Source organism: Gouania willdenowi, chromosome 7, assembly GCF_900634775.1.
Source record: "Gouania willdenowi chromosome 7, fGouWil2.1, whole genome shotgun sequence".
Classification (NCBI taxonomy): domain Eukaryota; kingdom Metazoa; phylum Chordata; class Actinopteri; order Blenniiformes; family Gobiesocidae; genus Gouania; species Gouania willdenowi.
Genome location: NC_041050.1, coordinates 9,347,822 through 9,374,041, shown reverse-complemented (window position 1 = coordinate 9,374,041; position 26,220 = coordinate 9,347,822). Strand labels below are relative to the sequence as shown.

The window sequence follows — 26,220 nt, the reverse complement described above, 5'->3', positions numbered from 1 at the left end:
ATGACTCTGAATACTGAACTAAATCTTTATTTTTGTTGAAATTTGTGAGGATTCTTAAATGACTGACTTTATGCATGGTGTCATGCATGAATCATACACACTTGTATTGCTTATTTTGTAGTGTGGGATGCTAGAAAAGGTTTGAACAAGTGATATCACTCAAACAGAGAACAATAGTCAGCAACAGTAGGTATGAGAAAAACTATAACACAATTATTAACCAATAATTTACATACTTTTTAACCTTAAACATAAGAATATTCAATAATTGAATGAAATCCAGTCAAAACAAATGATGTGTGGGAGTGCTTATATATATTTTTGATATCGGACTTATATCAATATTGGATCGGGACATCCTTAGTATATTCTGCTTGACGACATCTTCATTTTTGTGACGATTCTAAAATGATTGACGTTCCTGTATTTTTTTATTCTCATTATTCTTTCAGCTGATCAATGAGACAAAACGTTATTTTCTGCATGGTGTCACGTTGATAACAACCTTGTTTTGTTGCTGTTGTTTCAGCTGATAGTTGTCGACACTGGGAACGCCACAGCAGAGCCATGGAGGCTCAGGCTCAGTGGGCTGGAAAACTGCTGCAGGAGTACCAGAAGAAAATGGAGACCTGTGGGTTCCCGAGGCCCGAGACCCCCCAACCAACCAAGGACTCCCCATCAAAAATAGCACAAGGTGTGAACACAAAACTAACAGAGATGTAGTCGTGATTGGAGCCAAATATTTTCTGCAATCAGTCAACGTGGAGGACAAAATCTGTAGATGTATGCAAGTTTATAATTTTTTGAAGAAGTGTCTTTAAATGGCTGTAGCACAGTTAACATTTAGATTTGTGAAGTTTTCAAAAATGTTTTTCTGTCTGGTTCCACAGCAACTCTAAGGCTAAACTAGCAGATTATTTATAAAGTTTCAAAATATATCATTTGGAGTGTGACATAGTTTAATGTGCATGGGTAATATATGTTGATTAGTGTTTTCATGAAAGGAACAAAGAAAAAAAGAAAGAAAGAAATCCAAAGATCATGTGAGGAGTTTTACATTGGATGTTGTCATAAAGTAGTTAAACCTATGATGGGCTGAACTCTTGTTTCAATGCAATGAAGGGAAGTGGCTCTCGAATTTAACAAAAACATGGTGTAGCTTTGGTCTGTAATAGAAAATGTCAGTTTGGCAACATTAAAAAGAGCTGAGATGATAAAACCCTGATGATTCAAATACATTTTATAAAAAGTACAAAATAGTCAACCTTTCCATTAGGTGAATATGGAACAAATGTGCTTTGTTAAAGGTAACTAATGTTTTGTGTCATGTTCTGTTAAATCCTGTTCAATTGTGTGTAAACAAAATAAAATCTTGAGATCATTATGTACTATTTTTAATTTGAAAAAGGTCTGTGACCTACTGACACGTTTTTTCTTATAATAATAATAATAATAAGCAGATCTTAAAACTAGAACTCAAAAAATGTGCTTATTGGTATTTAGGCTTTATAATAAAAGCTACTTTTGTGGTAATTATGTATTTATATTTAGATCATAGTACACTTTCCAAATTAAAAGGTATTTTTTGCAAGGAAGCAGACCATTAGTCTCTTAGCCTCAATAATCAATCAATTAAACTTTATTTATATAGCACCTTTCTTAAAAATTAAATTGTAGATCAAAGTGGTTCGCAAAAATTTGCTAATGTGATTGACCAAAGTTAAAAATGATAAAAAGGTTTAGAGACTAATGCACACAGAAGTCATTTAATAAAATAGTTAAAAAGATGAAAAATTAAGAGTCAGATAAAAACAAAGCATATAAAATATAAAATGTTAAATTTAGCATAAAACATAAAAAAATTTAAAAAATCGTAAAGCACTACATAAAAGCCAGACTGAATAATTTTAGTTTGCGTTTAATGCACTTTTGCATATTTAAACACAGATGTATATTTAGGATTTTACCTTTTCCAGGACCTGTACAGATGGTTTTTAGCAGCAACTAGGAAGATGATTAAGCATAATTGTCATAGTAGTACTTACTATCTTATGTGCACCGTTTGTAGGTGGACAGTCGAGTCCCAAGTTGAACCCTTCTAACAAAGAGCAGACACCAGGAACAGTTCCCCCTGGGTCATCACTGAAGAGGCTGCGATCAAGCTGCGTGGTGGTCAGAATGGATGACGTCGACATTCACCAGGTAAGCAAGTGAATGTTGTCGGGTAAGAGCTTCTGACCACGTTAAATGATGATGTTCAACTTTGAAGAATCCAAACCTGTCATTTTAAATCACAAATTTATCTCATATATACCACCACCATTTAAACTGAAAACAATGAACAGCATCCATTTTAAATAATTTGCCTATATTTTCATTTCACTTGACAAAAAAAAAGTTGATAGTTTTTTTTTTCTTTCTTTTTTTGGGGGGGTTTAGGGAAATATCCTGTTCCTATATAACATTGTTGATAATGGTTGGATTTGATCTTCATTAATCTCAAACTTTCAAAGAAAATGAATAAAACGACAAAAACCGAACCAATGTTCATATGCGTATTAACTGTTTCATATACTGTATATATTACCAATTGTTCAATATAAGCGATGAAAAAAAGTAACTACACGTGTGTCAATACACGTCTAGTTTGAAAAGGAACAGAAGGGAGCAAAGCGCATCTAGTTCTGCCGCTTCTTTAGCGTCCAAAGAAATATATATAATGCCGAGAAAAACTATTGATTTGTTATCCAACTTTCATTTTCATAGTAACAATAGCAAAAAAGTTTAACTCAACTTTATTTGTATAGCGCAAATTACAACAAAGTCATCTCAGTGTGCTTTAAAAAAAAATATAAAGTCCATAGTAAGAAAAAGAACCCAACAAGATCCACATGAACAAGCATTTAGCGACAGTGGGAAGAAAAAACTCCCTCTATTTTATAGGAAGAAATCACCAGTGGAACCAGGTTCAGAGGTGACAGCTATCCACTTCAACTGGTTGGGGTTAGTGAACAGGATAGAAGATAGGAACATCATTGTAGGAAAAAACAACACTATCTGTACGGTTTTCCTTAGTTTCACAGCACTGATGTATAGCAAACACTGGTAAATAGTAATATTGATATTGAATTCTTACTTGTGGTTACATTATGTAAAGAATAATGACACTACTTTTTGTATTAGATGGCAGCACCTGCAGCCAATCAAACTTAAAGCACGTGTTGCACTAATTAGGGAATTCCTTCGATCTAAATTCTTGCTCGTGTTGTGTTTGGCTTTGGACAAAAGCGTCTGCTAAATGAAATGGTAGAATTGTGGATGGACATCTTACAGAAATGTGTCAATTTCTGGTTAATCCCAGGTTTTTAATCATAATCAAACATTAGATGTTTTCCTTGTTCCTTTTAGGGCCCTGTTAGTATTTGTGAGTCGCATATAATGCAAAGAATTTTAAAAGTGGTATAATGGATATTTAAGGGCGTGTTCTCTGTTGTATGATTTTCATCCAGGTTTCTACAAGAGGTCGTCAGAACAAGAAGACCCAGTCTTTATTATCCTGTAACCGCAAAGCCATGGGTTTACCAGACAACATTCCAGCAGTTCACCTGCAGTTTACTGAATACTACTTTCCTGATAACCCAAGTTTTCCAGGTAACAATGAACTATTTATATTTAATTTTAGTCTCATTGTCCTGTTTTTTTTTTATTACAGGACAAATTGTTTTATGTTAGTCTTTTCATTTTATTGTTTTTTGTTTTTTTTTTTGCTTTAAACATTATTATTGAAAACTGTTTTGAAAGACAAATGTACCTAAACAAAACTCTTTTTATGGATTTTATTTGTCTATTGTTGCATAGAGTTCCTGTCTGATTTTCTTTTATTTTCATTGCAGCATTTTTGTCTCTATATATCTATATATTTTTAATAATGGTCAGTTGTAGTTTTGGGATGTAATACTTTATACCGCAGGGGTCATAAAAATAGTAACAGTATCAGTTTCAATACCGTCATAAAAAAAAATAAATAAAAAAATGCAATGCACTTCCCCGTGACTGTGCAGGGTCCGCCCCCCCTCCCCGCACACACACACACAGGTGTCAGAGAGAGAGTGAGAACAGACGCGTGTAAACCAAGATAAGCTTATTCAAGGTGAATTAATTCTACAGTCTGGAAGCGAAGTGATGGTTCGCTCAGAGATGCAGGAAGCAGGGATCACAGCCACTTCTGTGTGTGCTTGTGGCGGGGAGGAGCTGACGGCAACAGCAGCTGTTCGGGACTGTATAACTACAGTGATGTGTACATTCATGGCAGAGTCTCTAAAACACCAGAAAAATCTCCAGTAACACAAGATAAAGTCCATACATTTGTCACTAGTTTATATTGAGAAAAAAGTCACTAAGAATGTTCGGAAAATATACCGGTAAGGGAGGTTCAATTTTGGTTTTGTTTTAAAAATGGAGCGGAGAGAGGATTCTACAAATTGCAGCTTTAGCTCCTTGAACAAGCCTACATTCTGAGTGAACTCATCCTTTAGTAACTCCGTAAGTTGATCATTTAAACCGTAAAAGCGTCGCTGTTAATGGTAAGTGCTGTAAACATACGGCCGGAGTGAGAAGGAAAAGAAGCGATCAGTCCTCTCCGCTATCACTCGGCTTCGTAGCGAGAGAGACACACACACACGCACACACAGAGTCACTTTCGGTGTTAACGCACCCTGAGCCTTGTCATATTTTTTATTTAGTCACGGTAATACAGTATACTGCGGTAAAATAGGGAGGCGATATAACGCTATCTAAATATGGATACCGCCCAAGCCTCGTCAGTGGCAAAAATACCAATTAATGATTTGTGATTGTATTTTATTCCTCTAGTGCCCACCTCCAACCTTTATGCCCAGTTAAACAGCCTCCAGCTGTGTGTGGACCCAGCTAGCGTCCTGTGGATCAATCTGTTTTTACGGGGTCTTCTGCACACTCTGGATCAGGTCAAAGCCTTTTATCATTTACAGGACAGCAGTAAGGCTGAGGAACATGTAGATATCCGCATGGATGCAGCTCAACTTAAGGTAAACACTTGACTACTTACTTCATGTTCTTGGTTTCTTAAACAGAATGTTGTGCATCTTTTATTTATAAATGTTATTGTTTTTTTTTTAGCTAATAATTCCTTTGGATTCATCAATATTGGATCATCCAGAACGTCCACAGTCCCTTTCTGTCAGCATGCCACAGATGGTTCTCAGCAACACTCGTCACTGCCCTCACGGCGCCAAAAGTGACCTGAACAATACTTGCAGCAAATTCTCTAGTTGCCCTTTCTTCTTCCAGTCAGATTCAAAACAGTCCTCCCCCAGAGAAACCAATGCCTTCAACCCTCTTCCACCCACCTTTCTTCAGCACACACAAGAAGAGACTGGTCCCCAACCTCAGGATGTGAAGAAGTTACGGTCCCAGGACGTCTGGTCTCTCAGCCTGTCTGGAGTTTGTCTAGGTTTTGATGGAGCGAAGCGGTTCCCCAAAGGAAGATCCCAGTCCTTCATTGAGCCATTTGGAGTGTCAGTGTGGCTGTGTAGGCCGCATGCCTTTAACAATGGTGTGTGTTCATCCTCCACCAGTCCAACCAAAGCATCCCACCTTTCCTCTGAGGAAGATGATTCCCTTGCTTCTGTCCACCTCCTTACCCACATCGTCACACCGATGAAGATGTGGCTCAACCATTACCAGTACGTGGCCCTGCTCAGGATGAAGGATGCCCTGGCTCGACTGGGGGCAGAATTGGGTAGAGATGTACAGGAAGTTAAGCAAGCTCAGGGTCAGAAAACAAAGGCGTCCTCCGTTTGTGTCGCCCTGTTGATGGACTCAGTGGAAGTAGGTCTCCTCTTACCCCCAGCCTTCACAGAACCAGAGCTAGAAGTCCCTCACACTCCTGAAACAGATAGCCCCAGCATGACAGACTCTGATATCTCCCCAACTCATCACCCTGCTCACATCCTAGAGGACGGCACGTTAGAAAACGGCATCTCATCCATCAACGCAGATGAGGTGGTGGAGGAGGCGTGCGAGGCCATCGAGGATCCACTGGAGGAGGATGACACTGCAGTTATTTCTCCCATGCTTTCACCCCAACAGTCCCCAGCTCTGTCCCGTGAACCATCAACCTTCAGTCTGGAAGGAGAGTTGTCGAGCGCCATTACTGTGACTAAGGATGTGACCAAAGATGCCTTTAGTGCCTCGCTGGATCTCACCAAAGGGGCGTTTTCTATCACCAAAGACGCCTTCAGCATGCTGAGTCGTGGCTCAGGGATGAGCAAGCTGTTCAGCTCACAAGTGAAGTAGGTACTGCTTTTTCTCTTGCTGGGTGACCAGAAAGGTGTGTGAGATAGGGATGTCCTGATACAATATTGATATCGAATATTGGTCCGATATCAGTAAAAACCACGAATATCGGATAATATCGGCCTACATCTAAAATGTCTGATATAAGCACTCATACATCATTTGTTTTTTTTATGAATTAAAGTTACTATTCAGGGTCTTCTCATTTATGTTCTTATTTCATTTATTTGTAGAGTGTTTTATGTTTAGGGTTATAATTTACATAACCAATTGGTTGTTGATAAATGGTTCAGTTTTTTTCACACCTACTGTTGCTGACTATTGTTTTCTCTGAGTGCAGTAATTTTTGGTCTATAAGCCGCTACTTTTCTCCCATGCTTTGAACCTTGCTGCTTAAACAATGATGCAACTAATTTGTGGATTTTTTCTGGTTTTACAAGCTTCATGCCGCCAAAAAATTTAGCTCCGTCACATTAGACGAATGAAATTGCCTTAAGGGTGGACCAATGAAACTGTTTACATTATATTGAGCGTGCTCCCACTAAATCATTCTGATCAGTCACTTTGTCATGCGCACACCATCATGGCAAAGACATGGAGGAATGCCTGCGATGCAGCTTTCAAGTTGTCACACACACACAGACAGAGAGAGAGAGAGAGAGCTACCGCAGCCTGGATGGAGTAGTAAAAGTCAGCCAGTTTGTAATAGAAGGAATGAAACAATAAATGGCATCAAGTTGTTAAATCACTTCGTTAGGTTTGTTCAGGAGTAATCAGCTCTCTGGACTCTGAGGCTGATGGAGAAGCTTAGGTAAGGAGAACTGACAGATGGAGCAGAGATCAGAACAGACTGGATAAAGTAAAAGTCAGGTTGTTGTCATAGAAAGAAACAATAAGCAGCATAAACTATGCCAAATAAAACCTTTAGTTTGTTTAGAAACGGTTGAGTCAGTATTCTGACTCAGTGTCCGGACTTGGTGTGATCACTTCGCGGGTAGTTCACGGTAAGAGGAACATATCCGATAAGTTTTGGTTGTTTTTGTCCCCGCCCACAGTTTTTCCCACCATATACTGACAGTAAAAAATAACTGAAGTGAACTTGAATTGTTGACTATTGTTCTCTATTTGAGTAACATCACTTGATCAAGCCTTTGCTAACATTCCACACTACACTAAGTAATAAAAATATGTATTATTCGTGTTGATATTGGATCGATATTGGTGTCGGCCAATACGCAAGGCTGCAATATCATGATTGTATCGGAAGAGAAAAAGTTGTATGGGGAGATCCCTAGAAATCTCTGTTAACTTAAAGTGAATGGCAGTATAGCAAAGTCGTCTGAAGGGCATCCTCATCAGCCAATAGAGTGCGGCCTATGTTACCACGCGGCCTAGGTATTGATTTGTTTTGGAAATTTGCTAAATTATTGGAATGCGGCCAATACGGCGGCGCGCTTTATAGCTCGGAAATTATGGTAAGATCACATGATCAAGGATTTTCTCCCAAGGCTTACACTACAAAATAAGTAATAAAAGTATGTTTGATTATCAGATTGGTTTTAGTTAATTCTCAAGGCAGCAATATTGGTATCATATTGGAAGTGATAAGTTGTATAAGGACCTTTTTAGTGTAATACTTTAACCCACACTGTGCAATGTATTTATTGGCCGTGATTCACAGGGAGCAGCGTCCAGATGACTCCTCCCCTTCCGTCCAGTGTAACCAATCTATGAAGCAGTCACCGTCCCAGCATTCGTTTGACAGTGCCATATTGGAGGGCAGCATACCTGATGAAAACCTTTCTAATGACAGTGATCTTAGTGAGAATTTTGTGATTCTCATGGACTCAGGTGTGACAGCTCTACTAAATCTTTATTGCTTGCACTGCTCAGTTATTAATCAAAAATGTGCATTTTTTTATTCTCAAATCAGGTGCAGAATCCATGCGTCCCAACAACACGCCCCTGGGTAGCCGAAGCAGCCCCGCCCCTGGGACAGAGGGGGGGTCGTCAGCTGATCTCAGCAGCTCTCTGTCGCAGAGTATGGAGGACTTGTCTCAGGAAATGGTGGGTAACTATGGCCTTCAACACAAATAATGAAAATAAAAATGGACTAACTGCCAGTTGTGTTTAGAATCATTGAACTATTTGATAAACTTTTGTAAATGTAAGTCTAGAACAGACATAGGCTACTGGAGAATTTTGTGTAGCCCTCAAAGTGAAGACACAAAATGACAAAACAGCAACAAACATACACAAAGCTCCTACAAAAACCTACAGAATTACAGACAAATACACAAAAGGACAACAAAAACACACAAAAATTATTCAAAAACACAAGAATACACAAAATGACACAAACAAAACTTTTTACATGATGACAAATTGGACAAAACACATAAAACAATAACAAAAATACATAACATTTCTCCAAAATGACAACAAAAACACTATATGAGAGAAAAATACACAAAGTGACTCCAAAAACATACAAAACAACAGATATACACAAAACTACTAGAAAAAAAGTGATGATAATTTTTCAGGGGCTTTTGCCTTTGTTTATTGTCATATATGTTTACACATATATGAAATTTGTTCTATGCATTTGACCCATCCCTGAGGAGCAGCGAGGAGCGGTTGGGTGTTAAGGGACTTGCTCAACATCCCACAGTGATGGCCCGGGTGAGATTCAAACCGGTGACCCTCCGATTACAAGCCCACTTCCTTAACCACCAGGCCACCGCTCCCCAAAAAACCTTCAGCATTACAGACAAATACACAAAAGGACAACAAAAATACACAAAAATGACTCCAAATACACAAAATGACATGTAGCAAACACAACAAAGAAAATACAAAAAATGACAAATTAGACAAAACGACACCAAAAACGCACAAAAGACTCCAAAAATAAGATTTCTCCAAAACGACAAAAAAAAATGTCAAAATGTCAAAATTACTCCAAAAATATACAAAACCACAACAAGAATGCACAAAAATGACTAGAAAATAAACCAAGCAAACAATTCTTTGTTCGTTCCTGTATTAGTGCTCGGATTGGTCATTATTCTAAATTGTGACATGAATGTTGATAATGTGGCCCCTCGCTGTGATAGAAGTTGCCCATCTCTGTGTACAGTAGAAGTATTTAATCGTGGCGTGTGATGTCTCACAGTCGTCAGTGTTGTTACTGGTCCTGACTGGAGCATCGTGTACACTGGAAGTGAAGGGAGAGGACCAAGCTGTGGCTTTAATGGCACAGAATCTCGTTCCAGTGCAGATGGGTAACGTCAGGCTGTCGGACGTGCTGGCTGGTGTGATTCAAGGTAAATGCTCTCATTGTTGGCGAAAACAATGATTGCAAAATTCCTAATGAAAGGAATTTTATAGTACTTTGTTTTATTTTTCTGACATACAACACAAAGTAACATAGTACAATACACAGACAAGTTACCATAGATCATAGTTACAAATTATACATAGTAATGTGTAATGTGAATTGTTATTATAATTTAACTATTGACATTGAAACCAAGGGATGTACTGGTATTGTTTTTGTGTGACTAATTTTTGATTCCTTATCAAACGTTTGTATTCCAGTGCCAGAAATATGTAGTGTAATGTGCAAAATATCGAATTGAGGTTTGGTTATAGATTTTAAATAAACAAAAGCTAAGTGTGCCATCAATGTCTTTTCTGTTTTTCTGCAGCTCCAGCCGAAGCAGTGCAGAAGGTGGAAGGAAGTGCCGGCAGAGCTTCTCCAGTTCTGTGTGTCCGTGCTGAAAGCGGACCATCAGCAGCTGCACGTTCTGCTCTCAACGAGTCTGTGGGATACCTGGATGTGAGGCTGCAGGACTGCAGGGCTCAGCTCCTGGCCTCAACAGTGGCCAACATCGGCCCGTTTCTGGAAGACGAATTCAGCGTCGATGGACAACCTCTGAAGTTACACATGAGCAATGTCACAATCACTATGAAGGTGATTGTTCACTTGTGCATCATTGTCTGCTTCAGCACTGTGTGCTTAGTATACTGATCTGTTACGTCTTAATTACTTTACTCTGTTGGTATTTTTGTTGTTTTTGTAGGATGACAATCCTCGAATCTACCCAACAGCCCCTCAGCCTGTCCCTGCTACGTTCATTGTAGATCAGCTAATCCTGGAGCGTGGAGACGACGGTATCATGAGGGTTAAAGGTACCTGAAATATACTTTTACCAAGATGAATGACAATGAGATGACACACCTTTATTAAGTGTTGAACCAAAGGAAATCAGCATTGATTGTTTTCTGATCACAGCAGAAGGTGCAGACCTCAAAGCTTCAGCTGCTCATTCTGTAGTTCACTCAGAAAGACTAAATGGCTCCGCCCATCAGCACCATGAGGTATGAAAAATGAAGTGGCCCAGTGGAACATATTTTTTTTTTTATCAGATAAAGAGCTAGTGTAGGACTCATAGGTGAATAAACCGAACATCATTTGCTTGAAAAAAGATGTACAAATTCAAGCAAGTTCATTTTGTCTTCTTTTTTGAAATAATGTGTTATGGTATTATTTATTCAGACAACTTTTTTCAGGAAATTTACTTTGATCCCGGACATGCCAACTGTCAGTCAGATGCCTCTGAGGAAGACTGACAGTTTTATACAAAAGATGTAAAAGGTTGAATTTGCCGCTTGAAAGTTTGTTTCGATCTCGACTGTAAAGATTGACGGAAAAGTTCTGTGCATTGCATTGTGGGATGTAGAGTCTCGTTGATGGATGCATAGAAGTGTTTTTACTTCATTCTTACTGAGATTTCTTGTTTGCTCCAAAAACTTTCAACTTTCAATGCAAATAATGGGAACAAACTCAAACACAAATTGATTCAAGCAAATCAACGTCCTCCTCGTTTAGAGATGAATCACAAGAAATAAATGTAAAGACAGAGGCACTTAGATTAGTGCTGTAAAAATTGTGTTTTTAAACAGTTTTAAAAGGAAAAGATGAAAATGAATGTGGTATATTTATTTTATTGATTAAAATTAGTTAAAAGAGAGGAGAATGTGTTCTTATATAGCTTCATTTTGAAAGCCACTCATAACTTAATATTACCTACCATTACCATTACCTACCTGCCTCTGAGGAAGACTGACAGTTGGCAGTCAAAACATGTCAGGAGATCAAAGTATATTTCAAAGTAGATTTCCACAAACTGAAAGTTAAGGCAAAACAACGACGGATGTTTATTTTGGGTTTTACACGGAAAGTTCCAAATCCAGTCCAAATGGAATGTCTCATGTAGTGAGGTGATATCACTGGGAATAGCAGGAACAAACTAGAACAAAAATGGAGTCACTCGAATCACTGTCTTTGTTTAGAGAGGAAACACAAGAAATGTATGTAAAGATAGCAACATGTTTGTTCTCTCCAATAGAGGAACATAAAATAGGGCTGTAAAAATTGTGTGTTTAAACAGTTTTAAAAGAAAAAGATGAAAATAAATGGGATCAATCAGAATTTGGTAATTACCCATATTTATATTGCGCTGTTTTTTTTTTATTATTCTGTTTTTCTGTTTCTTTTGTAAAGTGTCCTTGGGTGGCCTGAAAGGTGCTTTTAAATAACATTTATTAGTATTATTATTATTATATTTATTTATTGTGTCAAGTTGAGGTAGGGCTGGGCAAACAAATATTTAATCAATGAATCAAATTTGTAGATAAAAAAACATTTTTCTTTTGCAAATTTTAGTTTAAAAAAAAAAAAAAAAATGTGTATATATATATATATTTTATTTTATTTTTTTCATTTATTTATTAATTTATTTCGTATTTTTTTCACACCACAGTTTTTTTGGACTTTTTTGCGTTCCGTCCTTGTGGGTTACCTTAGTGCAATGTGAGCCAGCCTTCTCTTTGTTTACATTTGTTGCCTTTGAGTAGGCGATGTGTGTCACAGGCATGTTTCATTTTTTATTCACACTATGCTGAGATGCTAAGGGAAGAGTTTGTTAATTTTTTTAATTGTAAAGTTATATGTTATAGAATATGTCGTTATCTGATTTCAACATGAATGATATCTGACATTCACATTAATGGTTGTGTTGTATAATCATGGTTTATGTATTAAAATTAATAGTTTCAATTGTTTAATATTGTTAATTTAATGTAATTATATCCATTTCTGAGTTTCTTCCTCAGTTATTATTACCATTACTTAGTAATTTATTGCACACATGCTATGTATATAATGTTGTATATTATCTGGAGCTAACCAGTGAACACACTGTACCTGTGTTTCAGAGACGAACCCTAGAGTCACAGCTGAGTGACACCCAGGCCGCCCTCACTCAGGCCCTCACAGAGAGAGAACGTCTACTACTGGAGGTCAGGAAGTACGACCCTATGTTTGGACTGGAACATGAACATGTGTCTGACTGAAGGTCAACAAACCACACAGATTTATTGAAAAGAATTTAAATCTTACACACACGCCACAGTTGAGGACAAAATCATTAGCCCTCCTTTTCAGTCTTTTATTCCCCCCTCTGAGAACTATTTCCTTTTTAATGATTATTAAGTCATTATTGTTCATTTCCTGCTCCTTTGTTAATCTTATTTACAAGTTTATTGTGATTTGTTATGTTTATGGCATAAACTGCTACTAAAAAATACATTTTACGATGGTAACTTAACAAAAGAGTAGGAACTTTTTTTCTTTTTTTTAAAGACTTAAGCCATTTTGTTCTCATCTGTACGCTTTAAATAACATTCACAGAAAAAATCTCAACAGGAAACGAAGTGAAATAAACTCCAGGTACTTTGAGTAAAACACTTCTTTTATAAACTATTTATATATTAGTGAAGTACTAAATATATCATGGCAATCCATTTCATGGTTGGTTTCAGTGTTCATTGCAACTTAAGGTTTATATCACTCCATGTGACTAATATGAGTAAAACGTACACACACACACACACACACGCACAGGAGGGTTTCTTTATATTCACACACGTGCACTGTGCACGTCCAACCTCGCCACTAATGCGTGTGAAGCATGCGACGTGAAGTGTACTCATCGATGTAGCACAACTCCAATTACTCTAAGGTACATACTGTAGATCCTTTGTGGCTGTTTAAAAAGAGAGGCATTGGTGTTAGTTGTTGAAAGTAGTGTGACTAGTAGAAAGAAACCGTGTAGATAAAGTCCATAAAACTTTGCACTTTGTTTTAAAAAAAAAAAAAGTTAGTAATGGACACCCATGCTTCTTGTTATATACGATTAAGTTCCTAAAGAGCAAGTTGCACCATTTTCTAGTGTTCATAAACTAGATTTCTGCTTCTTTTGAACTGTGAAACAACAATATTGAGTGAATATCTGCTGTTTCATCTCTTTCTGAGTTGTGACAGATTGTACACGATCTCCTGGTTCACCTCCAAACACATTTTGTAGCTTTGCCAGGAAACAAAGATGGAAATATTACCTCCTTTTCATGTTTATTATGTCCATTTGACTTTAAAGTTTTTCTGTCAATTGTTATATTTAATTTAATTTATTTCCATTTGGATGTGGTGTTTTGTAATAGACATACAGTATTTACGGTATCTACAACACAAAACAAAAGTGCACACAAATGAAAATTCCACATCACAGCATGACGAACGCCAAAACGCAACTCAACATAAAAGCAATCTGGTAAAAATCCACGAAGAAGAGTGACGTAAAGGATCAGGCTCAGTGTCACGGTCTGAGTTTCCCTCCGTGCTGAGATTCTCCTAAAAGTTTAGTTACATTAGGTTCACTGTTATTTACTGCAATGTATATTATAATCATGTTTTTTTGGAAAATAAATGTATTTCTTTTCGTATGGAGTTTTATTATAATCATGTTTTTTCCAACATGTGCTTTATTTTTATCCAAACAGAATACAAGTAATAATTTAAAAAAACTGCATAGAATACATTATAAAACCTATTTCTCCTGCCTCGTATATTGAGCAGTTTTTCCCCAAGAAAAGGAGCCATTCAGCACTCGTCAAATAACATTAGCTTTGAAATTAAATTTTTAATCACAGCACGGTGGAAGTAGGAAAAGGCTAAGCGGAAGTAGCATAAATTAATTTTCCGGTAGAGCACAAGTTCATAATCGATCTCAGCACAAGGTAAACTCAGACCGTGACACCGTGAAAGGATCGGGCGCCAAGAATAACGTCACTCTTCATTGTGGTTTTTTACTGGACTGCTTTCGTTTTGTGTTGCGTTGTGGCTCGGGCTGGGCGATTTTTGCCAAGAAAAAAACAATTTTTAGATTTTTTTTTTTTTTTAAATTTGATTTTTGTTTTTTTTTTTTTTTTTATGCACTTAAAAATGACTGCAGTGCAACTTTATTGCCCTGATTGTCCTCAAGAGTTAAAATCCATAGAACAATCCCAAAATCAAAAGTAAACGATTCCGTCATTCAACAATTTCAAGCTTTAACCCAGATTTAAGCAAAAGTGCAACAGAAACTTCACAGTAGCTTAAATTTTCTGATTAAGAAATCAGATAACTACATATTTTATAACATTACAATAAAAAAACTATAAACTCACATCGCGCTACGGTAACGTACAATGATGAAAAGCGAAAAGTCAACAAAAAAAAACTGTGGTGGGGAAAAAATTTTATTAAATTAAATTTAAAAACAATTGAAATTTTTTTTGTTTTAACTCAAATTTGCAAAATAATTATTTTAATCTAAAAATTCAATATATGTATTTTTTTGCCCAGCCCTACCTCAACTCTACACAAGACACAAGAAATAAATATAATAATAATAAATGTTATTTAAAAGCGCCTTTTAGGCAACCCAAGGACACTTTACAAATAAAACAGAATAGTGTGTTGCGTTGTGAGCTTTTACGGCCACCGTACATATCAAATCAAAAAGCAAAGTTACAGTACAGACAAGTTTAATGTATGGTCATAAAAAACAACACTTTTCAGATGTTTTTTTGATGTAAAATTAGCGACCCACGCTAATATGGATTTTATGCAGGTTCAAACAAAGATGGATTTGTTCAGACACGATCCAGCTCGTTGTTAAACCGTCTGTTACAGTTACAAGTATTATTGCTATATCTTTGTGTGGTTCAGACACTTTTCTGATTTAATGTGGTTAAATCTACAAAGTTTTTTTTTTTTTTTTTTTTATCTTTCCCTTCCATTGTAAACAATGCATCAGTGACTTCTGGTGGTGGTTCCCTCTCAAAAACTTGATATATTTGTAGCAGATTTGCATTCTGTTAAGAGGAATGTAAAAAAAAAAGCAATAGAAATGTGGATCAACCACAAACGTGGAGAAAAAAAGCAACTGCAACATTTTTGTGATTTTTTTTTTTTTCTGAACTCTTGCTATTCATGCATTGTAACTAAACATTATCTATAGAAGTGACATTTCTCCTACCCCGTTTTTTAATTCAATTGATATCGCATGACCGTTGTACACAAGGGTTTGTGGTGGTACACAGATGTACGCGCTGCACTGAATGCAACATGTAACTGTACATTTGTGTGGTTTTTCTACTCCTCGGTATCAATGGACGACAAGGTAATTAATTATTGCTGATGGAAATCAGCTGTGAAGCTTCTTTGCTCACTTGAGCCGACTGATAACTTTTACCCAGCGTGCCATGCATGAGAACGGACGTGAGTATTTGGATTTTTGACTCGTAGATTAATTGCACTCGTGGGTTAATTTCACTGGAATTTGCACTTTTTTTTTTCTCTTCTTTTTTAAAGAAAATAGACTAAGACAGGTTGTGACTTAAGTGATGCAAATGTTGAGACACTCTGAACAGTATTTTGTCATGTGTTTTGTTTTTTGTTTTTTAAAAAAAAGAACTTCACTTTATTAAATCTAACAGATGGTTCTGTGAACCACAGCTAATGTGTAGTAAATATTTTAGGTGGAAAATAAATAAATAAATCAAATGACAGATGTATGTTTTTTGTCTGATTTTAAATGGAGAAACTACTGCATTTTGTAAAACTGCCGATTTCTTGTTTTTGACAGGTTGGAAGAACATGTGACAGCGTATGTGTGAATAGTCAATCAGGAAAAGGATATTTGAATAGTTTTAAAGGTGGTATGATCATTCACACTTTAAACAGCAGAGGCAACATCTATCACAGCGGGGGCCACAAAAATGTGTTTGTTTGACCGAACGGCCACATTATCAACATTCATGTCAGCATTTAGAATAATGACCAATGTAAGTGTAAACACAGGAAACAAAAGGTTTTTATCATAATTTTGAGTGTTTTTCTGTCGTTCTGTGTATGTTTGTCAGGCTCATTATGAGGAATTTTGTCCATTTCTGTATTTTTCCTGTAATCTGTTTGTTTTTTGTTGTCGTTTTGCTTGTTCATTAGTACTGTGGGTTTGCGAAGTCATTTATTTGTTTTTGTTGTCACTTTGTGTATTACTGTTGTGTGTTTTTGTAATATGTTCTGTGTTCTTGTCTTACTGTATTCATGTTTTCATTTTGTGTATTCTTCTGTCATTTTATACGTTTACTTTGGGGACGGCATAAAATTAGACAGAGGGCCGCATGTGGTCCCCGGGCCACCAGTTGGGCATGTCTGCTCAAATGTGTGGCGTCAACGTGGGCATTATGACTATTTTATCTAGCTTTTCTGTCCATCACCTGTAATTTCACACAAAGTCAATCAAAATGTCTTTAAACATTAAAAATTATATTTCTACTTTTAGTTTGTCTGTAAAACATCAAATGACATTTCAAAGATAATGATGGGACTGAGGAAAACATAACTTTGGAATAAAACTGTTTTTAACAGAGCTTTCAAGCAAAACTGTAAATTAATTATAAAACCATCACAATGTACAAAACAACTTGTCATTTATTTACGTTTCAAGTACAAACCTCTTATAAGCAAAACCAGAATACAAAATTATACAAGATTTTTTAAACTGAAAAGTGATGAGTAGTTTAAATGTGACAAACAAGGGGCAACGGTCTTTATACTGAGTAGTAATTCTAGGCAATGATCAGTGAAAACGCCAGTGATTCAGTTGGAAGTTGATCCCATGTCCTCAGTGGAAGACAATCTTTTTGTGTTTGGTGTTGGGAATCTGATCCCGACTCTTCAGTCTCCTCACTGCTTCCCTCATGTGTTTGGGCTGAAGTGGAGGCGTGTCTCCCCACTTCTCACAAACATCCAAAGCTGCAAAAGATTGAAAAACAAAAATAAACATGTAAAGACAATGTAAAAAAAAAAAAAAAAACATACTTTCCCAGAATAGAACTCACTCACCTTCTTCAACTATTTCCCCAGCAAACACTTTGGCAATGCCAGACATGGCGATCACCACGTTCTGGGACACAGAGGATCCAGTAATGGACTGGATCAGCTAGATTACCAAACAAAGAAGATGATTCTAATGTCATTGACTGTTTCATTGAGGCTTTTTACATTTTTGCAAACATCTTACTCTTTTAATGGCAGCTTTAGGGAAAGCAGAACGTCTGTACATCTCATAGCGATTCAGTTGCTCCTCTGAAAATGATGAAACCAAAACCCTGAGAGAACAAGCAGAACAAGTGTGAGATTACAGCCAAGTATTGTTTACTTGAAATTAAAAAATGTATTGTGATTATAAAGAAAAAAACACATTCTTACTGCATCTTCTGTATTTCGTCCTCATCAACCTTGTGGCGTTTCTCCTTCTTCTTCTCTGGTTCCACCTTGAGTCGTTTAGAGGCAGGCTGGCCTGAAGTTCCTTCTTCCTCATCACCTGCTGACATTTCCTTCACAGATTAAAAAAAAAAAAAAAAAAAAAAAAAAACTATTCAGAATTCCCACAAACTGCCAGAGCCTTTTTGTGAACCAAATGTAGCAATGCAAGGACTTAAAAAACACACTTAGCATTACTTTCACTTACACATCATATTGTTTATTTATTTGAGCAACATAAAAAACAGATTTTATGTACAATACATAACAAAGGACAAAGTGCTCTAAAAGAGTAGGCAGAAGCTCAAGGAACTTATGCTTCGTTCACACCAAATGCGTTTTGGGTGACAGAATCGTGCCTCACGCCTGTAGTTGGATGCTTGTGCTCAGTGACTCAGAAGCTTGTCACCAGCGTCAAAGACGCTCTGGACGCGCGTCAAAACAAGTTGGGAAGAGAGCGCGTTTAGGGGAGGGGCTTCTCTGTTGCCGGTGGTGTTCATAGAATGAATGATATTGTGGCGATCAGTTACGTTCATAATTCACCCAGTGACTGTGATATGGTGGGGAACATTGTGTTGACAAGGCAGTGTTTCCGGTCGGATGTATTTTGGTGTGACTCAGTGTGTGTACTGTGATCTCAGAGGGCTATAGAGAAGTGTGGTTGAGTGGAGAATAAAGTTTGGAGTTCCTTGCTGAACACGCTGCCTCCGACTCCCGTTGATCAGCTCTACATTATTGAGAGAGTAGCTTGGCTTTAGCTTTGCACCATTTCTGGATTCACCAGTGCTACTTCCGTCTCAGTTTGACGACCTGCTGACCAGCATCAGCGCTCACATCTCCTACCAGGACACCGACTACAGGCGCTCTTCTATTCCAGCAGAAGAGCGCCTGTCCATCTGTCTCTGGTAAGAGTTTTTTTTTTTTTTTTTTCATTATTCTGAATACGTCACGGTTGGGGAAGGCTCATGATTGTTCGACGCACCGCAATATGTCCCAAAAGTTCAACAATCCAAACTCTAGCGTCTGCCGTGTTGAAGCTGCTGGACGCATGTCAAAAGCTTGAAATCTCAAAACACGCGGCGAAAGCTTCAAAACGTGCCGCACAGGAGGTGTGGGACATGCAGCGGGACCTCAGGAAGCACCTAGAAGTGCATCCACCATATATTGTATATGTAAACCTGACGATGTTCACGTGTTTCGTGTGAACGCGCCATAAGGCTGCAAAATTCCATGAATTTTCAAAGTTGGAAAATTTCCACAGGAATCAATGAAAATTAAATCGTACAAATGGAAATCAAAGGTTGGCCGAAACAGCGATGTTAAACATAGAACATATTGTAGTATGATCTTGGTTTAAACAACTAGATTTTAAGCAAGTATATAGTTTAGGATAGGATGAGACCATTGAGATCTTTGAACAGGACTGTTTTTAGAGGGTGGTTGTATCATTTGAATTAATTTATAAATAAGGAGTCAGGCATATGAGTAATATTTTACTCAGCTTTTTTTTCCTTTTTTTTAAGTATTGATATTCCCTTATCTGCTTTTTTTTATCTGACTATTGTCATCTTTTTAAATTACTTCTGTGTGCATTAGTCTAAAACTTTTTTTTTTTTTTTTAAATCATTTTACCTTTTGTCATCACTTTAGTAAAATCCTGTAATACACTTAAGTCTACGGTGGTGACAGGGGCACATTGGGCTTATGTAGAAAAGCTCTGGAAATATATCTATAGTCCCGGGGGCTATGGCTACATTTAACGTATCTCTAGACACTTTTAATAAAGTTTGATTAATTGAAGAGCAGTTATTGATATCGATCAGTCCTGCTGTGATTTACAGTTAGGTATTGAGTATATAGAAGGAAATTGTCTAATTGTGTGTAAGCCCCTAAGTAAACACACAAAATTACTCCAGAAACACATTAGAACAGAAAAACGCACAAAATGAGAAGAAAATTACTACAAAACCCCCCAAGATGACTACAAAAATACAAACAGCAACAAAAATGACAAATAAATACACTAAATTCCAAACAAAATACACAAAGTGGCAGAAAAATATACAAAAAATAATAATAAATAAATTTACATAGACTGCTTTTTTTACAAATGTATTTAACTACACTTTTAAACAAAAGGAGAGTCATAGTTCAATCTAAACTCCCTTCTGTCAAAAAAACAAAACAACATTAGACAAATTAATAATAATTCAGAAAACAAGTGTAAATAGAAAATGAACGAACTGCAGATGATGCATGACTCACAAGTTTATGTTCCGGTTTGATCCGATCTGTGGACGACTCTTTGCCAATGCCATCGTCTTCAGGTTTCACTGTGAGCCGTGAACTCTCCCCTGGTTTGGGATCCACCTCAGAACCAGAACCAGCAGTGGCACCAGCACTAGAACCAGAACCAGCAGCAGCTGTTGACGTCTGTGGTGTTTCCTCAGTTTTAATCCGTGCTGGATCTGCCATGATGGCTTACACTCCTTAACGTTTATACTGGAAACAGATTAAATATTTTAATACTAGTACAAGGAGTCCCGGTGAAGTAGGAAATTGAGTTTCACTTTTATACCATTTGATGATGCTTTAATATTAGCCTGTGGATAGCAAACGCTGCATGCGCTTACCTTTAATGTTGCTAAGCGACAACCAAAAAAATGTAACGCCTGCTATCACAGCACTCCACTACTTTATCTGAAAAAACCTAATTATAATAACCTCTTATATTACTGTAACTCAATGGTTGTACCGAAACGGGGACGGGAAATGGCTAAGTTCACGTTACCGTTGAACTTAGCTATTTGCTAACGGTGCATTTGTATTTCCGGATCCGGTTTGTACAACCACACTCTCGGAAATCTCGCGCTCGTTCAGTTCTCGCGAGTGACTAGAATGGTCAAAAGAGATAAACTGGCAGAGCTTTATTTATTTATTTATTTACTGTTAGAGCAATGATTCCTTGAAAGTTTTTATTTATTTATTTATTTATTTATTTATTTATTTATTTTTGGAAACGCGGTATCGGTCTCCAAGGCAGCTAACTCGACATTTGCTGCACACGAGCTGAAAATTCCAGTTTTTCCTTAAACAGTGACCAATCAGAGCTGTTTCACTTATCGGCCTGGTTCGTTTGCATCTTGGGCATTTCCTTCAAATTTGCAAATGTAATTAAAATAATAGCTTAATAAAAAAATAATCTGAATCTGGTTATAATGGTTAGACCGTCGTGAAACAGGTTAGTTTGACCCTACTGATGATGTGTTGTTGCAATAAAAACAGGTTTCGAGGTAAATCTTACAAACTTAGGTGGGAAATATCAACAAGTGAACGAGCCATTGTTTACGTTTTTATCCCTCTCGATATGACTGGGCGAAAAATTCATATTTTGATATTTTTTCTCAAAATGGCGACATATAATATAAATCCCGATCATTTTAATTAAGTTACCAGAAAGACAATTCAGGGTTAAATTTGCTGATATAAAAAGCCACACAGGCTAAAATAATATCTCAGTGCTTCAAGATTGGAAAAAAATAATAACTTGTGCGTGTAAAAAATACACAAAACAACTCAAAGACATCCAAAATGACAAAAAAACAAAACAAAACAAAAAAAAAAACACAAAAAGGGAAGGCCGGGGTTAGGACGCACACTGAAATCCATCTAACAGTGCTTTTCATGCTGTTCTTCCAAGTAGCGATTGCAGCGACTCCTAAAATTAGTATTTTAATAGAAATTGCTATAAAAAAAAATATAGAAAATGACAATAGAAATACATATAACAATAGAAAAACACATAATAAAAATAGAAATACACAAAATGTCAACAATGTATTTTTAATCTCTTAATATGTAGGGATAGACCAATATGGATCTTTTAGGGCCAATGCCGACATCGAGTTTTTTTTTTTTTTTTTTTTTTTTTTTTCATTAGCCGATGACCAATACTGATTGTAGATTTTCTTGAGCTGATACTACTTTTGCTCCCTCAATTTACATCATAAAAATTATACAATGATGATAACAAATGATACGAGTCTCATTTGGTTTTTTTTTTTTTTTTTTTTAAAAAAAAAGGAACATTTACTGAAATTAACAAAGGTGAGGTAGAACCACAACAAGTCAAAAAACATTTAACAAATATTAAAAACAGGTGACATAGAACAAAAATAAGTAAAAAATCATTCTGCTCTCTCTCTCTCTCATATATATATATATGTATATGTATATATATATGTATGTGTATATATGTATATGTGTGTCTATATATGTGTGTATGTATGTATGTATGTAAGTATATATATATATATATGTGTGTGTGTGTGTGTGTGTAATTTTCTATTTCGCCAAAATATTGCCCTATGTCTATATCCATATATCCTGTGTTTCCTCCATCCAGCTGCAGTGAACAGTGTAACAGCTGGATGGCGGTGCTCTCCTCTAGTGCTGCTGTGGTCGGTTCTTCTGAAGCCTTTGGATTGGATGGAGGGAGAAAGACAGAAAGAAAGAAAGGCCCGTTTCAAGGAAGTGACGGACGACGCTGGAGGGGGCAGGGAGGGGGGATTGGTCAGGAAGTTTGCTCGGTGCTGGAGCCGAGCTGCAGAAGCAAACTTTTCTCCCATTAGCACCGTGGAACAGGGAGAACCGGTGCGGTGGGAGCGGGGGTTTCATCTGATAGCGGCTCTGAGGAACAACGGATTAAAAAAAAAAACAGGAATTGTGTCGGAATTTTCAAATCCCTCCACCCAGACCCTTTTCCCCGGAGCCCTGTCCGTCTTCCCTATTCTACTCATCTGTTTTCCCGTGTTTTATTTCCGCTATGGGGAGGGAGCAGGAGCTCCTGGAAGCGGCTCGGACTGGGAACCTGGCCGCGGTGGAGAAGCTTTTATCCGGGAAGAGACAATCCGCGGGCGGCGCGTCTGGACCCGGGATCAGCGGCAACAGCAGCGGCCACAGCGGTACTTCCCACCCGCTCTCCAGTCTGCTCAGGTACAGAACATACACACGATGAACTCCACCAGTTACTCAGGCTTTGTTACAGTGGTGAACCAGGACGTGAATCTATCCAGTGTGGCACACTTCTTTGTTAGCCCACAGCTCCTTTTAATAAGCCCCTGACACCTCCTCTACTGTATAATGTGCCCAGTTATACAAGTTAACTATAGAAACATGCACCCACTGAGTCTCTGATGACTTAAAAAAACTGGCACACATGTATTATTCAGTGGTTACACTCAGTCTAGACCAGTACACTCACTGGGGGACGTGGAGAGAAATCCTATTGTACACACTGTCATTTTTCAACATTGGGATCATTTTTTATTGCATTTAGCTCGTCTGTGTTTTTTTCTACTTTGATGACCAGGAGAAAGTGGCTACTTTAATGATGTCCATCATTCCCATTTTTAAAGCTGATTACATGCGTGAATACAAACATACATACATACATAAGGGATGGGCGATATAGGCTAAAAAATATATCCCGATAATTTCTGGTAATTATTTCAGTATCTAAAGATAAAAAATAAAAAAAAACAATTCCCAACTTAAAGTGTAAACATGTTCCTTACAAACACAAATTCAATTAAGGAAGTGTCTATTGATACGGTATGGTATCCGGACCTTTTCTACATAGGTGCAATGTGCCTGTGTTTGATGGCTGAGTGGTCTAAGGCAGTGATACCCAAACTTTTCACAGTCCCGTACCCCGTCAGACATTTAACCTGAAGACATGTACCCCATACTCCTTCACTTAAAAAACATAATAATGTATTGTCGTATACAATGTAGCCCTACAATGAATTTCACCTATTCTGTTGAGGATTAATATATAATAATAACTAGAATATTTGCATTTCCTGAAGAAAATGCAAGTGAGGATGCAGGTGCTGGCCCACGTCGCACTGCATTAGCTTAGTATTGGCATTAGCATTATCTAGCATTAACCTAACATTAACATAGCAATAAAATTAGCCTAGCATTAACATTGACCTGGTATTAGCCTAACAATAGCATTAGCATTACCTAGCATGAGCCTAGCAAAAACAATAACCTAGCATTAGCTTAGCAATAGCATTAACCTAGCATTAACGTTAACTGCTGTATTTATATTCTAGTTTCCAATGTTGTCATTGTTTTAAATTTTCATTCATGTACATCCTATGACAATTTGCGTACCCCACTTTTGGAACCTAGGGTCTAGGGTGCCTGACTAAAAATAAATATGAGCTGAAATAAAACTGACGGAACTTTAAGTCATGTGGTGCACCTATCACGTGACCTAAACTGGCCAATGAGGGGCACTGCGTATGAATAGACTGGCAGTCTATTGATACTTTCTGTAATAATAGCCAAGGCCTTAAATTAATACAGCGTCACTAGAATCTGCTTTAGTAATATCATTTACACATTAAAAAAAGACTATAATACACGCACACGCGGAACTCCCATGAACAGTGCTCTGGAGAATAATACGTTGTTGACAAAAAACTTGGGGAACAAGGTTTTTTTCAGGTGCATTCTTGGCTAAATTGAGGGACAAATAGCTCCTGGCCCTCGCTAATTTCCAACACTGCACGCCTTTACCTACGTTATCGTTTGTCGTGGGATGACATTTTGACCTTTGGGAAAGTTTTTGATGATATATTGTAAACGGTAATATATTGCATATTCTTAAAATACATACATGCATACAGTACATACTACTTGCTCTCCTTTGAGAACAACTTGGAGGTTCATGGCCAAGATACTTTGGCTCTTGGTTCAAGCAGAGGAACCGAACCAATAACTTTGCAACTATTGGACAATAGGGTTGGTTAATCAGAACAATTTTCCAATTTGATTCCAATGATTGAAGTCTTGATTCGATTACAAACTGATTTTCAATTATTAATGATTATCGATTCAATTTACACGTAAAAAAAATGTAAAAATTTAAATATGTATCGGCCTATCACTACTTGATTCCCAAGAATAGATCCTTGACTTTTATCATTCTTTCACTTATTCATCCTATATGCTTGTTTATCCTGTGTTACAGCTGGTAAAACTGACACACACACACACACACTTCTAAGGACATTGCAGAAGTACACATTAACCTAACAGGCATGTTCAGAGTCCACACAGATGAGAATTAGTGTCGGCGGTATGTATGGTTCTTCCAATAACTGACGGGCTGATGATGGTTACTTTCTTAGTGAACATGATGTTGTGACTGCCACAGATTGGTCGGCACAATCAGAGCTATTATCACTGTTATTAACATGCTAACTATGAGGCTAGTTGGCCTTCAGCTCATGATGTCTGTGCTATGAGCCAAACAATCACTTCCAAACAACCGTATTCTATACATGTTTGTCCCAGTCATTGTCGATGGATGCTGGAGAAGCCAATTTGAAGGACTAGCTTCAGGAAAACACTCAGACAACATCATAGAAGTCCACCTATTTTCTATAACTTGCTGTAGCCACAGTTTAAACATCATTTGCGTAGCTTCTTAGATTTCTCTTCATCTTCTCTTTTCTTCTTAATGTTAAAACAAGATCTCTCAGAGAGCACAAACCTCCGTCAGTAGATGCCTGAGGGGAAGATTATGAGGTGGCTTTATAGAAAAGAGACTTTTGCTTTTGTTTGTTTTATTTGTAAAGCGTGGGAAAGAAGACAAACAATTTTATATCCAGTTTGAGAAGTTTTGCGCAGGATGTTTGTGAAACTGGCCTGTAACCATTGGTTCTATTGCTTATGTTGAGTCGGTGTCTCATAAGCCCATGTGGGCTGGGCACGCTTGTGCATGACACTTAAATAAAATCAATCAATCAATCCAATTATATACTAGACATAAAGCATGGAAGGCATCAACAGTATCTAAGCAATAAGTGATAGATACTTGACTGTCCTTTTTTGACCAATTTTCATTTATTTTGGGTAGATTTTTGTGGAATAATTTGCAAAAGAATTGCAGGATTTGGGAAAAATGTACAATTTATAACTGAATTATTAAGTAAAATGATACATTTTCACTTTTTCCCGTGGGCCAAAACAAATGCTCAGAAGGGCCAGATATGGATTTTTTCCATTTTTGATGCTGATCCAAAATCAGTATATTGATCCGGATCATTTTCAAAATGTAATGGAATCTTTTATGACGTAAGATCTAC

The 26,220-nt window shown here is 37.1% G+C and overlaps 3 protein-coding genes across 8 annotated transcripts in view; 2 read left to right on the top strand and 1 right to left on the bottom strand.

Annotated features, from left to right (window-relative positions):
- Positions 1-13,551, top strand: part of bltp3a (bridge-like lipid transfer protein family member 3A) — a 37,467-nt gene extending 23,916 nt beyond the window's left edge. For 3 of the 5 annotated variants that reach the window (XM_028453234.1, XM_028453235.1, XM_028453231.1), the window contains exons 10-21: positions 530-694; positions 2,069-2,202; positions 3,510-3,651; positions 4,873-5,066; positions 5,158-6,332; positions 8,018-8,187; positions 8,270-8,403; positions 9,515-9,665; positions 10,050-10,315; positions 10,425-10,533; positions 10,637-10,722; positions 12,622-13,551. In XM_028453234.1, coding sequence (XP_028309035.1) covers positions 530-694; positions 2,069-2,202; positions 3,510-3,651; positions 4,873-5,066; positions 5,158-6,332; positions 8,018-8,187; positions 8,270-8,403; positions 9,515-9,665; positions 10,050-10,315; positions 10,425-10,533; positions 10,637-10,722; positions 12,622-12,759 — 2,864 coding nt within the window. In that variant the 3' untranslated portion in view covers positions 12,760-13,551. The remainder of the gene's footprint in view (positions 1-529; positions 695-2,068; positions 2,203-3,509; positions 3,652-4,872; positions 5,067-5,157; positions 6,333-8,017; positions 8,188-8,269; positions 8,404-9,514; positions 9,666-10,049; positions 10,316-10,424; positions 10,534-10,636; positions 10,723-12,621) is intronic. The other 2 variants (XM_028453232.1, XM_028453236.1) reach the window with 2 other exon arrangements.
- A 3,652-nt stretch (positions 13,552-17,203) lies between these two features.
- On the bottom strand, positions 17,204-20,913 carry taf11 (TAF11 RNA polymerase II, TATA box binding protein (TBP)-associated factor). Of its 2 annotated transcripts, none has more exons than XM_028451925.1 (6): positions 20,634-20,913; positions 20,321-20,557; positions 18,002-18,129; positions 17,814-17,901; positions 17,636-17,732; positions 17,204-17,545 (listed from the first exon to the last, which is right to left on the bottom strand). In XM_028451925.1, the coding sequence occupies exons 2-6, from the start codon at positions 20,528-20,530 to the stop codon at positions 17,415-17,417; spliced, it is 654 nt and encodes a 217-aa protein (XP_028307726.1). In that variant the 5' UTR covers positions 20,531-20,557; positions 20,634-20,913; the 3' UTR covers positions 17,204-17,414. The 2 variants fall into 2 exon arrangements, with proteins under 2 accessions (XP_028307726.1, XP_028307725.1); XM_028451924.1 differs by having other exon boundaries at positions 20,689-20,913.
- Positions 20,914-22,472: 1,559 nt separating this feature from the next.
- anks1aa (ankyrin repeat and sterile alpha motif domain containing 1Aa) overlaps positions 22,473-26,220 on the top strand; it is an 89,239-nt gene continuing 85,491 nt past the window's right edge. The window contains exon 1 of the mRNA XM_028452115.1: positions 22,473-23,050. Coding sequence (XP_028307916.1) covers positions 22,881-23,050 — 170 coding nt within the window. The 5' untranslated portion in view covers positions 22,473-22,880. The remainder of the gene's footprint in view (positions 23,051-26,220) is intronic.

Coding starts and splice junctions, on each gene's coding strand:
- taf11 (XM_028451925.1), bottom strand. CDS start 20,530: ATGGCAGATCCAGCACGGATTAAAACTGAGGAAACACCACAGACGTCA. Junction 17,902..18,001: donor GACGAAATACAGAAGATGCA/GTAAGAATGTGT, acceptor TTGTTCTCTCAG/GGTTTTGGTTTCATCATTTT. Junction 17,733..17,813: donor CTAAAGCTGCCATTAAAAGA/GTAAGATGTTTG, acceptor TTGGTAATCTAG/CTGATCCAGTCCATTACTGG.